Source organism: Pseudophryne corroboree, chromosome 8 (genome assembly GCF_028390025.1).
Source record: "Pseudophryne corroboree isolate aPseCor3 chromosome 8, aPseCor3.hap2, whole genome shotgun sequence".
Classification (NCBI taxonomy): Eukaryota; Metazoa; Chordata; class Amphibia; order Anura; family Myobatrachidae; genus Pseudophryne; species Pseudophryne corroboree.
The window spans coordinates 248,189,991-248,207,195 of record NC_086451.1 but is presented as its reverse complement, the minus strand read 5'-3'; the positions used below and the strand labels follow the sequence as shown (position 1 = coordinate 248,207,195).

General features: G+C 42.3%; 1 protein-coding gene across 3 annotated transcripts; it reads right to left on the bottom strand.

Annotated features, from left to right (window-relative positions):
- Positions 1–2,757: 2,757 nt before the first annotated feature.
- On the bottom strand, positions 2,758–16,782 carry LOC134948891 (cis-aconitate decarboxylase-like). Of its 3 annotated transcripts, none has more exons than XM_063937167.1 (8): positions 14,684–16,782; positions 13,416–13,776; positions 10,359–10,435; positions 8,703–8,757; positions 7,566–7,753; positions 6,463–6,567; positions 6,175–6,380; positions 2,758–4,568 (listed from the first exon to the last, which is right to left on the bottom strand). In XM_063937167.1, exons 3-8 carry the CDS (start codon positions 10,377–10,379, stop codon positions 3,647–3,649), a joined length of 1,497 nt encoding a protein of 498 aa, XP_063793237.1. In that variant the 5' UTR covers positions 10,380–10,435; positions 13,416–13,776; positions 14,684–16,782; the 3' UTR covers positions 2,758–3,646. The 3 variants fall into 3 exon arrangements, with proteins under 3 accessions (XP_063793237.1, XP_063793235.1, XP_063793236.1); XM_063937165.1 differs by having other exon boundaries at positions 10,359–10,573; positions 14,684–16,781; XM_063937166.1 differs by lacking the exon at positions 14,684–16,782 and having other exon boundaries at positions 10,359–10,573; positions 13,416–14,305.
- Positions 16,783–17,205: the final 423 nt, after the last annotated feature.

Here is a 17,205-nt window from a genome sequence, read left to right as displayed (position 1 = left end):
GGTCAAGCATGAAGTGAGTGTAGAAGTGTCTCTCCTTCTAATGAATAGAAGAAAATGACTGTTCTGAAGTCTGTCAAATATATCTCTTTTTCCCACAGAAAAGACATATTGGTGGGAATATTTATTATATTGGAGTCCCTTAGGAATCTTAAAGTCTCCTTAATAATGTTTTACTATTCTTATGTACATTATATACAGATGGAGCCACACTCATCTAGTGTGGCTCCATTACAAACGTTCACTCCTGGCGGGAATAGATGATCCGCGCAGCCCAGATGTTGTGATTGGCGTGCCTAGGCATGCGTGCCCAGGCACAGACAGAGCCACTATTAGCGTTGCTCCATCTGTATGTAATAAAAATTGTTGTTCATTTTATTGCGCTCCCTGGGTATTGTTTAAAAACTTACCATATTTGTTAATGCAAATAAAAGACATGAACTATTGTGTGGTGTAATGTGACTAGCAGACACTACTGTGCGGTATAATGTGACTAGACACAGTGCTGTAACTAGACATTTTAGCGCTGTGTGCAAGAAACAGCATTGCCCCCTCATATACAAAACAAGGCCAGTGTACACCGTAGGTGTGCATCTAAAATATAAAGGCGTGGCTTCATGGGGAAGGGGCATGGCCACAAAATAATACAAATTTGTGTAACGCTGTATAGTAGTCTCCATTATTCAAATTATGTCGCACAGTAGTGCTACTTACACACATTACACCAGGTAGAGCCCATTTTACACATTAGGGTGGCAGAGATCCCCTTTTTACGCATTAGGCTGGCAGAGACCCCTTTTTACACATTAGGCTGGCAGAAACCCCCTTTTTACACATTAGGCTGGCAGTGACCACTTTTTACACATTAGGCTGGCAGAGACCCATTTTTACACATTAGGCTGGCAGAGACCCCCTTTTTACACATTTGGCTGACAGATACCCCCTATTTACACATTGGCTGACAGAGACCCCCTTTTTATACATTTGGCTGACGGAGACCCCCTTTTTATACATTTTGCTGATAGATACCCCCTTTTTACACATTGGCTAAAAGACCCACATTTTACGCATTAGGCTGGCAGAGACCCCCTTTTTACACATTAGGCGGATAGAAACCCCTTTTTACATATTTGGCTGGCAAAAACTCCCTTTTTACACATTGGCTGACAGAGACCCCCTTTTTACACATTAGGCTGGCAGAGACCACATTTTACAAAGAGAGAGAGAGAGAGAGAGAAAGAGAGAAGACAGAAACATCCGCACTCACCGGGGGGGTGGGGGGTAGAGTCAGCACTCTCCCTCCAGTGTTGAGGCTGACAGCTGGCCGAGTGCTGTGCTGCTGCCGGGATCCTGGACTAGGTGGGTGGCAGCTGGCAGGACTTCTCCTCAGTGGCAGGGGCTCAGGCAGGCTGTAGGCTGCAGATGGGGGCCTGGCTGGTGCTTGTGGGCGGCCGCATGTAGAACACCACGAACCATCACTCCCACCACCGTGTCCGCTCCCAGAATGCCGTGCTCAAAGACGTCACATCCACACCGGCATTCTGGGAAGGTGGGACATTCTGGAGAGTGGTAACTAGATGCTACCAGGTGCATTGGGAGTGTTGAGTGGGAGGCGGGGCTGCTCTGGCAGGCAAGGGGACAGCTCCGGAGCTGTGCTGCATGCTTGTTCCTCCATTCAGTGTCCTGGCTCCAAGCTGACCCCGCAGCATAGCGATGCGCTCCCTCCACAAGTGCGCTGTGTGCAAGGCACACTCTGCACACACCTAGTTACGGCTCTGAGCAGACACTACTGTGCAGTGTAATGTGAATATCGGATGCTACTGTGTGATGTAATGTGAATAACAGACACTACTGTGCAGTGTAATGTGAGTAAAGGACACTACTGTGCTGTGTAATATGAGTATTGGACACTACTGTGCAGTGTGATGTGAATAATGGATGCTACTGTGCAGTTTAGTGTGAATAACGGTTGCTACTGTGTGGTGTAATGTGAATATCATTATCATACACTAATGTGTGGTGTAATGTGAATAACATGCGCTTCTTGCAGTGTGAGTTCAATAACAGATACTGCTGTGCATGAATAATGGACACTACTGTGCAGTGTAATGTGAATAAAGGACTGTGTGGTGTAATGTGAATAATGGACACTACTGTGTAGTGTTATTTGAATAATGGAAAATAACAGAAACTACTATGTGGTGTTTTGTGAATAACTGACACTACCAGGGGTGGATTTAGGGGTCAGGCCACCCCTATGAACATTATTGGCCACCCCAACCCCCCAATCACATCACTGCCCCCTTCATTTCGGGTGCCAGCCCGGATACCTCGAGACTATCAAAGCAGCCTCACGTGAATAGTGGGAAATCCACCACTGGACACTACTGAGCGTGTAATGTGAATAACAGACACTACTGTGTTGGTGTAATGTGAATATTGGACATCACTGTGCGGTGTAATGTGTGGTCATCTTAAGGTGTCATTAGTTCCTATTACATTGAAAAATTGATAGGCTTCTTTTTCATGGCTAGTGGTTATATCTTCTGGTAAAGAGTCATGCAAAATGTATTGTTATGAAAAATAGATAACCTCTTTTATAATATCTATCTATCTATTATCATAATTCTCATTTGTAATTGCCATTAACAGTTATTAACATAATGACAGCTTTATAAACTCCACACAAATTTCTAGGTTAACTTTGAACTCCATCATAAGTTATACACTTTAATAAAGACAATAAATAAATGGTCAATGTTATTTTTCAAACACAATTTAATGTACAAAACATAAAGTATTTGTATCATAGGAAACACAGTCAGCAGATTTGATTCATATTCTAAAGTATATTACATTTGTAAATAATTCAACATCTGCATTTCATATGTGGACACTTCTAAATAGGCACCTATAAGTACACTAAAATATAAATATATTAAAATATTCTTAACAAAAAACAACAACAGTTTAATCAAATCTATGTGTTAAAAAAGAAAAATAAATAATTATTTAACAAGTGTATAATAGGGTGCCTGTAAATGGTCAGGAGAAACAGTATAACCCACCATTTGTCATCCTACACTCAGTAGAGGCAATCATTTAGTCAGCCTAAGCAATATTCAGATTATTAATTCACTAGGATCCAGTAAGATAAGTGAGGCACGTGACACCTGGCGTCTCATGATTTATTGACGTCATGAAATGATTACACCTAATAGTACATCTTAATGCACAATATATTCTAGCACACTTATATAACTGAGCAACTGAGGGAGGGTATGTCACATGTGCACTAGGGTGTCTGATGGGAAAGGACTTGGCTTCACCATGAAATGTAAGTCCTCAATATCATCTAGAATTTGCCAAACCTAACCAGACACATCGGACTATTATAGACCAGAGGATGATGATGCCCACCTTCAAAAATATTATAGCAAATTAATAATGACGCTCTTTCAATATACAACTATTTTAGTTTTTTGAGCTGTATGTGACATATTGTAGCTCTTAAAACAGCATAATTTTTGTCATACATCCGATAAGAAATATAGATCTTTTATAAATACTATACACTGATTAATAAATATCACCCTAAAGTCCCGCCTTAGGATTGTTGTAAACAGAGTAAGAGGAATACTTATGTGAGTTACTGAAGTAGCAATGGCAGTAGGGAGCTGTCTTTGACACTCTCTAGATTGTCTACTATCTGTATTACACCTTGCACCTGGTTCTCCTGCAAGACATGTCTGGCATTGGAGGTGAATTTCTTCAGCAGTGATTCCTGACTCAGTGGTTTTCTCCAATGCCCATAAAAAGTGTCACATTTCCCGGTCACCAGATCCCCATTTCTCAGCAGCACAGCCACCTCTGCATACATCTTGTCAAAGTTGGCTTCATTATCTCGAGGATGTTCCACCACCACTTTGCTCAGGAGATTGTGGAGTTCTGTACGAAACATGGTGTCTTCATGGAAGGAGCGGATGTTGACTTCACCATCCAGGAGTGCGGTGCAGGCATTGAACTGGAAAGAGTGGCGAGCCTGGTGCTCTGAGTCTGGATGGGGCCTGTTAATGTATTTGGATACTGGGACTCTAAGAACAATAGACTGAATAGTGGATGGATCAAATGAGCCATATTGTTGGACAACTCTATTCCTAACTGAGACAGCAGCATCAGCGACCCAGTGCATTCCTAGATGTGCAGGAAAAGACTTGAATGCAATGTCTTGCTTCTCAAGGAGAAATTCATAATGTTTTCCTGGTGGAGATAATGATGTAGGCTGGTAATCGCCATAAAATGCACTAAACCCAGCGCAGCCGGGCACATCATCAAGTATGAGAGTATTGGCCTCCATTCCCTTAGCAGCCAGTATAGCAGCTTCCAGACCTAACCTTGTGGCATTGCCAATGTGCAGGGGTTTAGCCAGGGTGGCAGCATTTGCCATAGGAGCACCAGCAAGGGAGGCTGCAATCGCCAGAGCATGAGTGCATTGATCTTTATCTAATGAGAGGAGTTTGGCTGATGCTGCAGCACTTCCCATGGTGCCAACCACAGATGGTGGATGAAATCTGTATTGAGAAAATATGATTACATTATTTATTTGTATGGCAGTAACATGTACACATTGGGGGTCATTCCGAGTTGATCGCTCGCTAGCAACTTTTTGCAGCGCTGCAATCAGGTTAAAACTCAGCAAAACTGCACAGGTGTATGCACCGCAATGCGCAGGCGTGTTGTACGTGTACAAGAGGATCGTGCTGGGCGATGGATTTAACAAAGAATCCATTCGCACAGTCGATCACAAGGTGATTGACAGAAAGAGGGCGTTAAGGGGTGTCAATTGCCTATTTTCTGGGTGTGTTTGGGAAAACGCAGGCGTGTCCAAGCATTTGCAAAAAATTGGGACAAACCAACCTAGGTTGGAAAGGGCGCTGTAAGCGTAATTCCAATTTTGAGTGTGTAGCTGCTGCCTGAATATGTCAGTCACACCTATATAATAGATACAAACAGAAAAACAGCAACAATAAGGCAGCGCTTGCAGAGATGAATTGTCTAATTATCAATATCATTTATTATGCTTAAAACTGTCAATAAAACAATTAAAAATGAATTTACACTGCAGTAAATAGCCTCTAATCACCATGTATACAGCACATATGCTTGTTCTGAATTTTCCATAAGACCCTAAATGCTGCCAGCATTGAACCACATCCGCAACCAAGGACTGGACTCTGTTTACAATACGCACAACTGGTGAGCACTTTCCTATTTAATGATTCAATATTGGAACTGCTAATCCTCCAGCGTTGGAATACACTTCTCCGGTCCAGGGACTATGCTATAGCCCCAGGATAAACTTGGTTCTGAGCATTTAGGGTCTTATGGAAAATTCGGAACAAGCATATGTGCTGTATACATGGTGATTAGAGGCTATTTACTGCAGTGTAAATTCATTTTTAATTTGTTTTATTGACAGTTTTAAGCATAATAAATTATATTGATAATTAGACAATTCATCTCTGCAAGCGCTGCCATATTGTTGCTGTTTTTCTGTTTGTGTCCAAGCATTTGTGTCTGACGTCAATTCCGGGACCAAAAAGACTGGAGTGATCCCAGCGGCTGAGTAAGTTCAGAGCTACTCAGAAACTGCACAAACTGTTTTTGTACCACTCGGCTGCAAAGGCATTCGCACACATGCAAAGCAAAAAAATACACTCCCCCATAGGCGGCGACTATCTGATCGCAGCGCTGCAAAAAGTTGCTAGCGAGCGATCAACTCGGATTGACCCCCATTATATGGTATAATAACATTTACAGTATTCTTTTCTTTAGGAAGATGGTCATGCCTTAAAGTGTCCAAGCTCTATAGAGACTAACATTTCCTAGAAGGATGGAGCAGTCCCCTGAGGAGGGCATGATGCTATAATGCTGTGATCCTTATAGAGACAGATGGGGACTTTATATCCACAGTAATGTCTGGAAAATGTCTATATATCCAGATTGCAATTAAAATCTACATGACCGTGTACAAACATTTACAGTACTGTATATGTATTTATGCTTTATAAATTAATCTTACATTTTTCTAATAAATACGTAGCTCTGTACCCTAGTAAATAATATTGGTACATTATGGGAAATTGTTTTCATCAACCATTGGGACTAACTACTCACTTTTTAGGAATGCTCTTTGCTTCGCTGGAGAAACCCATAAGTCTTCCTTGTATTTCAATCCCCACATTGAAAGCCGTCAGCAGTTCCTCACCACTGATCTCTCTGCCTTGTGAAAGTATCTGTGACAGTGCCAGGATGGCAGGAAGCACGGCACCAGAAGGGTGTGTGGCAGGGTGCCACGTGTCATCAAAGTCCATGGAGTGAGCCTGAGGTGACAGGGAAATGATTAGATGGACCTGCGGCTGTATAATCATTTTATTATTTTTATTTATAGTAACATCTACTTACAGCAACTCCATTGGCATAGGCAGCCAGGGTTGGAGAGAGCTTTAAACCTTTCTGTCCATAGACTGAACAAAGGGCAGAATTTCCAGATGTTGAAAAGTATAGATCCTGAAACAAGAAAACAATCTAAATTCAATATTTAAAATATTTGTACACAATCAAAATATAATTAATATTAGATACAGATCTTATGGCTTGGCCAGTTTAAGCCTTTGTGGGGTCCTAGACACTTGTCAGCACCGCCCCATGTGTCTTCTTGCCCGCCCCCACTATGGGACTGCACAGTGCAGTAGTGTACTCTGGGGAAAGTAAGGGGGGGGGGGTAGTGTATATTAGATTGTGTATATCAAATTTAAACCAATGATGTATATTAGATTTAAAGTAATGGTTTAATAATGCCTAGGTACACATATAAAAATAAAATATATCATCGTGTCACATGCAAGAATAGTAGCAGCCTCCATTCTAATTACATATGGATGGGACTCATGGAACTCTCTGTGTATCTCTCTCTCTCTCCAGTCCTGAATAACAGGTAATAGGTTATATAGGACAAAAACAAATCAATCTTGGCTGCTGTTTATGGGAAGGGGGTGTAGCTGGAGTTCCTGGGTCACTTACAGCCCGCTATCCCTCTTATCTCTCCTCTGGTTGGGAAGTTCTGTGCTATCCTGCATGTATTCTGGCTGCCTGGTTCTTCCTTCTGCTGCTGCCCAAGGATAAGTGCCAGTGATGGCAGTGTGCTTCGGCAGGGGGGACTCCTTTACAGAGGGGCCCTGGGGTACAGTGTCTCCTGTGGCCCAGTCCCCCAAATATGTCTCTGTGTTATGGTGCTCAGAGAAAGGGGTTCAAATTTGTATTTACTTCTTTGTAAATCACTATATTTTACTAGTTTATTGTTAGTGATTACTGATCTGGGGATGAAGTGAGTGTGTCTATGAAAAGTGACAAATAATAATTCAGAATTATAATATAATTTATATAACAATATAAAAAGGAGATAGTAAAAGGTTTATTCAGTGTCTTCTCTAGTCCATAGTTCTGTAACCGCATCCCACCACCCCAGATGATGATATACAATATCACAGATCATCCCCATGTATTACCTGGCAGTATTTCACCACGATATTGAAGACATGAGTTGTGCTGCCAACCAGTCCGACCCCAATGCTGTCCAGGATCATGCGCTTACTTCTGTGCCGCACAATATCAGAGAGGTGATCGGAGCGGATCTCATGGATGAATGAGGCAAAACTGTTGGTGACGGATTCTTCTAACTGGTTTTCCACAGCCACTGATAAGAGACAGATCACATTAACATTCCTGGTGTAGACTTCTTTTTTTAAATCTTATGGAGGATATTCAATTGTTTGAAAAGTCAGTTGGGAGTGTGTTTTTTCCCTATCTAATAGACAAGAAAAACAGACACCCAACCGCCTTTTCAAACAATTGAATTCTACTCTATGGCCCTCATTCCGAGTTGTTCGCTCGCTAGCCGCTTTTCGCAGCAGTGCACACGCTAAGCCGCCGCCCTCTGGGAGTGTATCTTAGCTTAGCAGAATTGCGAACAAAAGATTCGCAAAATTGTGAATAGAAATTTCTTAGGAGTTTCTAAGTAGCTCGAGACTTACTCTGCCTCTGCGATCAGTTCAGTCAGTTTCGTTCCTGGTTTGACGTCACAAACACACCCAGCGTTCGCCCAGTCACTCCCCGGTTTCTCCAGCCACTCCCGTGTTTTTCCCAGAAACGGCAGCGTTTTTTCACACACACCCATAAAACGGCCAATTTCCGCCCAGAAACACCCACTTCCTGTCAATCACACTCCGATCACCAGAACGAAGAAAAATCCTCGTAATGCCGTGAGTAAAATACCAAACTTCTTAGCAAATTTACTTGACGCAGCCGCAGTGCGAACATTGCGCATACGCAGTTAGCGGAAAATCACACCGATGCGAAGGAAAATAACGAGCGAACAACTCGGAATGAGGGCCTATGAAACCTGTTTTGTTATCTGTCTGACATAAATGCTTCATAATAATATCTACTCTGTTTTACTACATACTAGAGCTTTGTAGTAATTATACAGGAAGGTAACAGCACAAAGTTATATGTCTCATCGGTACCATAACTGTGTCACCCACATTGTACTAATACATTGATTGCAGTAGTACACTCACCAATTTAACTTCAAAACCAGAATTATTATAGTGGAAACATTAAACATTATATTTTTAGATAATTACCTTTTGCAGCTGACTTGTGAATGTGCCTTGATAGTTGGTGAAGGCTCTTTGTGCTCTAAGATTGATAGAAATATTGTATGTAAATTAATTACTTATTGTAGTATACATTTTAATGCCAATGTGATGATTACATCATATCTAATTGTCTACCAAGCTTTTCTATATTTTAAACAATATGTGAATATATCATACTTTATTGTATTACGGGGGGTCATTCTCACCTGATTGCTCACTGCAGTTTATCGCAGTGCAGCCATCAGGTCAGAACTGCGCATGCGCCGACGGCTGCCGTTGACTAGCGATCGACTCTGCCTGATTGACAGGCAGAGGCGGTCGCTGGACGGGAGGGGGTGGCACGGCAGCGTTTGGCCACAGTATTGTCGGCACAATCTGGCCAACGCAGGCGTGGCCGGACCGTGCGGGGGGGCGGTGCCGCAGTGGCTGCGTGACATCACACGCAGCCGCTGTGACCCAGGGCAGCAATGGGTAACTTCCGGGCAGCCGCAGGAGCTGCGCTTGCCGGGAGTTACTCTTCAAGTACAAAAGCATTGCCGCTGTGTGATGCTTTTGTTCTTGTAAATGGGGGAGAGGGGGGGGGGGGGGAGCCTGACATGCGGGGTGGACTTGCCCTGTGCTGGGCGTCCCCCCACATGTCAGTGTAAGTGATCGTAGCTGTGCGTTACATTCGGGTCGGAATGACCCCCTCCCTATGTGTGCTGTGAAATCCATAACCAGTTCTACTTTAATCAATGCACAATCTTATCTTGGTCCCGGTTAATGTAACAATGTCCTATGGAGATTATCACATTGTGCAGCTTGTTACATCCACTAGAGGCTGCTACGCTTTACATTATGTGGAGGACATAAACTTTCACACTTTCAATTACATTGTTTTATTAGGAGAATATTGATCCCATCAATATAATTTGAATAGTAGTAATTGTACAGAATAAAAATAATACTATAGATTATACATTGTTTTAGTTTTTTAAATCGCCTTCATACTACACATGCTATTTAAATAGACCTTTAAGTTTTGTACCTGTACATTATTGCCCATCTCTTGGCAACATTATACATATTTATAAAATATATTCACATGTAAATATCTTATAGTTTTTGCTGTTTTTTTTGTCAGTTTGCATTTTCTTTTAATTTTACAGATTTTTTGTACTATGTCCCTCTTACAAATCCTCATGTAAAACATTTCCAAATGCAAACACACCCACAGAGCTTCATGGGCAAATGAAGTCTTATCTCTGCGTTCTTATGCACTTATTTTTCAATTACATTGTTTTAGGGTTAGATAATAAAAGTTAAAATGATTTTGTACAGTGATACGATGCAGTCAGTTGGCAGCAGAATACCGAATTACTATATGGAAATAGATCATGTTAGGAAGTTTGGTATACATGTAAATATTTTTATACATGTAAGGTTTACATTGTTAAATTACACATAAAACGACAGTAAACAATATGATAGAAATAAAAACAATTAAACAAAACTAAAATTACAATTTGCATATATGCAGAGTAATACTGGTTATCATTTTAAACATATTTACTTATTCTGTAGATCTCATATTATGTAGAATGCTAATCTACCAAACGTTTTTACCATATTTATATATACAGCTTTGAAAACTCTACTTACTTTAACAGCTGTAGAAATCATCTTCACTTCAGATCTCTTATAAATGATGTGAACTGTTTCTTCAGCGATGTCTTACTCTGTGTTGGATGAGAGGATGTTCATGTGAATGTCCAGATATATGCATCCTTATATTCTGGTGCAGACACTGTGCATGTGGGCGTTACATGAGCAGCTTCCACCCAGGAAACGGGTGCAGGTTTTGTGCTGGGAATTTCCTAGGAAACAAAGAGCAGTAACCTCATAGGTTGCCACTAATAAGATGTCATCACTGTGAGGATGACGTAAGCTCTAAGCAATTTTAATAGCAATTATTTTGTTTCATGTCCAACAGTGTGTGTGTGTGTGTGTGTGTGTGTTTGTTGTGTGTATGTGTGTGTGTGTGTGTCACTCCTCATACCCTGTACCTCACAGGAAGGACACTATTGTTTGTATATTTTATTTGGATTCCATCACAAAGCCTAGGGCTGACTCTAGTTAGTGCAGACGTGGGGCCCGATTTAGCATGGAACGCATCTACGATGCATTCGCATGTTGAAGCCCTTTTCCATGCGCAGAAGCCACACTACATGTGTGTGTATATATATATATATATATATATATATATATAGATAGATAGATAGATAGATATACAGACCTTGATAAATCATTTTTACACATATACTTAATTTGACTCATAACTTCTACTGCTTTCACAAATTAGATTGATTCAATTTAATTTTACTTTATATTTATATTTATTCTAAGCACTCAGTACAGTACAGACCTTCATTCATTATGTATCTTCTTATCACACTCCTATGGGGTGTCTTTTCAACATTTCATTCAAGAGAATTCATACCAACATTTTATAATAACCTTTATATCAAACATTTAGTTTGTTTAACCCCCCTTAATTTCTCCAAAGATCTTTCTCCTTTTTTTAATATATATATATATATATATATATATATATATATATGTATGAAACCAGACAGCTAATAACCAAAAATACCCAATTAGTGTCCTTTCTTATCTCACTGAATATTGTTCTACAGTAGTTCTGCATTTCTCTGCTGTGTCTAGTTCCCACCACATGAACGTTCAGAGGGACTTCATGTAGCAGCAACAATGGAGGAGCGACACACCAGCAACCCAGGGCATTCAGTCATATATAATCTCACACACTGTTCAGTTCAATTGTCTCATTTAGGCCACTAGGAAACAACATACCAAGTTGATAAATCCAAAAAGCTTCTTGGTGGCATAAGAAGACTACATCTATTGCCATCTCTCACTGTAGTTTGTATTTGTTCTATGCCTTTGATGGAGATTTAATTTAGAGAGGACGTCTAATGGTGCCCATACACCTATGCGATTGCATTCAACGTGATATGTGCCCGATTTCCCTTGAAGCTCACCTTGAGATAAATCGCATCGAAAGTGCATTTTTGTGCATTCGATGCGCATACAATCCTGCGATTTATCGCATGCCCCTTACGACCAGAAATCGGGTGGCATCGGATGATCAAATGCAAGCGCATCTCATGCTGACCAGCACACCAGATTTATCTGCAAGATTTCTAAAAATGTAAATAGAGGGCTGGCCTATCTGGGGGATATATAAACAAGCAGCCATTTTATAGTCTGTGCACTTCTGTTTGCTCTGTGACTAGAGAAGTTTGGTTTATACCTGCTGCTCATTCCACATTGCTAGCTACCATGCACTGCTTTGTTCTGCTTGAATTACAAAGTGTTTCTATACTGCTGTGTGTGTGTAGAGATGGATTCTACTCGATATCATGCTCTCATGTGCTACTCTGTGCTGAAGATGAGGGGAGACAGGGAGAAGGCCTAGCAAAGGTGGAGGAAGAGATCTTGCTGGACCAAGGAGTGGCTGCTTAAGTGGACAATATCAGGGACAACAACCCGGATGACTACCGCAACTTCCTGTGCATGGATGATGACACCTTCCAGGAGTTGCTGTGTCTGGTGACCCCCTTCATACAGAAGCGGGATACAAAATGGCGGGTTCCTATCCCTGCTGAGGAGAGGCTTGTGGCTGCCCTGTGGTTCCTTGCTACTGGACAGTCTTTTGAGGAGCTGAAGTTTGGGACCCATATCTCTGCACAGGCTTTGGGACATATCACACCTGAAACCTGCAAGGCTATTATCAAAGTGCTTCAGTACAAGTACTGCAAGGTAAGAAAATTACACCACACAATGCTTGTCATGTAAAAAACATATTTAGAAAATATTTAAACTTTTTTTTCTTTTACAGTTCCCTACAAGCTTGGAAGAATGGAAAGCTATAGCAGAGGAGTTTGACAGGCGGTGGAATTTCCCAAACTGTGGTGGTGCGATAGACAGGAAATATGTGCGCATCACCAAACCCACCAACAGCGGGTCAGACTTCTTCAATTATAAAGGTTACTTTAGCATTGTTCTCATGGCGGTGGTCAACGCAAACTATGAATTTATTTTCCTGGATGTTGGGAAAAATGGTTATTGCTCGGATGGTGGATCCTTGAAAAATACGTGCTTCAATGATAGGCTCACCACCAACTCCATTCATCTGCCGCCTGTGGAGCAAACAAAGAATGGCCTGGGATTTGTGCTCATGGCAGATGAGGCCTTCGCACTGCACGAACACATAATGAAGCCCTACCCAAAAGAGTCCTGAATCACGATAGGTGCATTTTCAACTACCGCCTTTCTAGGGCCCGTTGGGTTGTTGAGAATGCATTTGGCATTCTCATCAACCGGTTCAGGATCTTCCACAAACCCATCAACATGAGGCTGGACAAAATTGACTGTGTAGTAACAGCATGCTGTATACTGCACAACATGCTTCGACGCAAGGCCATGAGGCAAATGCATTTGCTCTCAGCAGGACCGGAAGACCCCAAACCAGCCAGTGGTGACAGTGCCGATTTCCTCGGTGGGACCACCTGCAGTAACTTTACATGGCACTGCAAGGGCAAAAGAGGTCAGGAAAAATATAATTCCTTTTTCAATGGGAAGAAGCTGTGGCATGGCAGGAGGAATATATTAGTTAATAACAATTAAGAAGCAACATACCCTTCGGCCTCCTCCACATCCAGACTTCCCTCCTCGGACTCTGCCATCACCACTAGGGACTTCTTAGTTGACCGTTTCTCCAGGAGGAAGTTTAGTTCTTTGTAGTACCACAGCTGTGGCACATACACCTTGTCTGCACCGGCCCCTGACCTCTTGGACTCCTCCACCTTGCGGTTCTCTTTTACATAGACTGTCCGTATATTGGCACTTTTCTTCCAGACCCAGGCCAGCGAGGCAGCAAGAAGGTGGGCTTCGAGTACTACACTAGGCTGTTATAAGCAGCCTCCCTCTTCTGTTTGTTGCTGTACTCATGGTACAGGCTGCTAAAGCCCAATAGGAAATTACGGCTCTCATAGGACTTCTACAGAATGCAAAAAAAAAAGGAAAATGAATAAACATGAAAAATGTTCCATTATTCTGGTTAAATAAAGCTTGTTTTCTAGTATTATTCTGGTTAAATAAAGTTTGTTTTCTAGTTACTGCTCTGAGTTATCTGAAATATGTTGTGATAATACATTGGTGTGCAGGATGCAACAGCATAATGGTGGGCTGTGGCTTGCATTGGGACAGCATAATGGCGTTTAGGGCGTGGCCAGGGGCTTGCAGTGGTGCAGCATTTTGGGCAGTGGGCCAGTATAATGGTGGGTGCACCAGCATAATGGTGGTTTGCAGTGGTGCAGTATAATGGCGTTTAGGGCGCAGCCAGTGGCTTGCAGTGGTGCGGCATTTTGGGCAGTGGGCCAGTATAATGGTGGGTGCAGCAGCATAATGGTGGTTTGCAGTGGCGCAGTATAATGGCGTTTAGGGCGCGGCCAGGGGCTTGCAGTGGGGCAGCATTTTGGGCAGTGGGCCAGTATAATGGTGGGTGCAGCAGCATAATGGTGGCTTGCAGTGGCGCAGTATAATGGTGTTTAGGGCGCGGCCAGGGGCTTGCAGTGGGGCAGCATTTTGGGCAGTGGGCCAGTATAATGGTGGGTGCAGCAGCATAATGGTGGCTTGCAGTGGCGCAGTATAATGGCATTTAGGGAGCGGCCAGGGGCTTGAAGTGGGGCAGCATTTTGGGCAGTGGGCCAGTATATGGTGGATGCAGCAGCATAATGGTGGCCAGTGGTGCAGTATAATGGCGTTTAGTGCACGGCCAGTGGCTTGCAGTGGGGCAGCATATTGGGCAGTGGGCCAGTATAAATATGGGTAGAGCAGCATAATGGTGGGCAGTGGTAGTAAAACATCATAATAGTCATTGGTGGCCAGTGGTGTAGCCTGCCTACCTTGTCCGCTGTTTGGGAGCTCAGCAGTGTGCTTGCAGCCTCCTCTCCAGTCATGTGCGCAGTGGTGGGGAAGAGGAGTGGCCAGGAAGTCGGCTCATGTCTTCACATATCGCACATCGCATTGTAATAAATCGAAAGTGGTAAAAAACAACATGCGATCGCACCGCGATTCGATAAGTATTAAGTGCAGCACAAACTATCTTGAGACGTGAGATTCGACCGGCATCACGTCGCAAAGTACCTAAAATGTGCATACAATCCTTCGATTTATCTCACAGCTGCGATCGAAATTGAAGGATAGTACCTGATATCTCATAAGTGTATGGGCTACATTACTTTGTGAAATATGGCTAGACAAGGGAAGTGTTTTCATTTCCTTATTAATGTTTTGCCAATGCTCCATAAACCTGGTGTGCAACATATGTGTTGTCCTTCCTATATGTTGCTTGCCAAAACCACATAGTATCATAGATAGCAAAAGTAGATCTACAATGTAAAACAAATTCAGTTGTTTTCCTATTTGTGTGATCACATGTATTACAAAGATTTTTTCCACATTTATGGAAACCTATCGGCTTATTTTATTAAAGGTTCATATCTGTACCACATACTACATTTAGCGCCTTTATTCTACCAGCACTTTATATATATTTGTGCATATAGATGTGTATCTGTGGCTGATTCTGAGTCACACACAAAGTGACTATAGTAGTCGGCAGCTGTGGAAGCCAGGCTTCCTACCTTATACCAATGCAACACTCTGCTCAGCTTATGCAAGGACCCATGTGTCCACAAGCAGAAAGCCGGACTGCTCATTTTATGCCCACTGCCACAACCATCATGGTTAATGTTGGCATCTGCACCAGCCCCATGCTAGAAGCAAAAGATCCATCCCTTCCCCTTATGCACGACTCAGAATCGCATGGAGCTTTTGATACATGCCCACAAAACTCCTATGATGCTCCCACAAGTCAGGTTAGTTCCATACAATCACGCTGTCACCGTCCAGTTGACGCCTTGTAAAAAACATTTTCACCGAAAGACAGATCCATCCAAGTTCTGCCTGAATAGGACAGACATATGAAAATAATAATAATAATAATAATGAACTGTAATAAATTGTTTTAATACATATCTGCTGTTAATTAATCATTAATTTCTGAATATACTACACAAATGGGTAAGCACTAACTTCATTTTCTGCAATTGAGTACAATGAGAGGGGCAATAACAGCCACTGAATGTCTATAGGAATCATGTGTGCTGTGGCATGGAGAGGAGATGAACAGCCAGGATCAAGGAAGGGTGTAGTATGGTATGCCGGCGATCGTCTCCCGGCGACCAGCATACCGGCGCCGGGAGCCCGACCACCGGCATACCGACAGCGTGGCGAGCGCAAAGGAGCCCCTTGCGGGCTCGCTGCGCTCGCCACGCTACGGGCACGGTGGCGCGCTACGCTATTTTATTCTCCCTCCAGGGGGTCGTGGACCCCCACGAGGGAGAATACTTGTCGGTATGCCGGGTGTCGGGATTCCGGCGCCGGTATACTGTGTGCCGGGATCCCGACATTCGGCATACAGAAGACCACCCTCAAGGAAGGACACAACTACAGTACAACTAGATTGGTACATTTGTACACAACAGGTAAAGCGAGAACAGCAATAAAGTTCATGTAGAAACTAAGGTTACCATTACAGCCATGTAAGGAGGACATTGGGAATTTCCTGCCTTCCTGATACCTTTTTTGTTTTGACAAATTTGTATGATGTCATGTCCAGTCCAGACGTCATTGATAACAGTTACTGTAAGTGACTTTATGGAGAGTCCACCCTTGTTAGTACTAACATGATTGCATCTAAATGGTTCAATTAAATGTACAAAGCCAAGCCCCTGAGCTATTGTGTCAAAGAAAAAAAAGTGATGTCCCTTCGGAAGATTATAGTGTTGTGCAAGTGGGTTAAAAGGTCTTGTTTCTATTGTATCTCTGAGTAACAGAAAAGATCATTAGCGTTTACAGCAATTACGTCTTACATTCCCCTGGAAGGGGCTGGGAAAATGAAAGGAGCGGCAATGTGTTTCCAGAAACAAGCATGAAGAAGGTCAATTTAACATTTATCTTTTTTTTTACATTTATTTTATAAAAATAAGAAAATAATTTATTTCATTATTTTAAAAAGAATAAATGCTATATTACTAAAAAAATATTCTCATAGTATTCAAAGGGTCTATGGGGCATATTTATCAATAATCACAGCAATAAGAAACGAAATACTGCCCAAATGTATTACTATACGTACACCCGCAGGGACAGGGGCTATGAATGGAGCCCATCACTATGATATGTTTGGAATAAAGTGACTGCATCAGCGGTCTCTGCACTCCTCTATCGGGATATTGCACATTTGCAGTCCAATGCTCAGGAAGCATTCCTGAGGTAATTTGTGTGAAATGGAGCCCATAGTCTACAGAGACTAATGCCATCTTCAGATGGCGTTAGCTGCTGGGGCCGAACAAGGTAAATC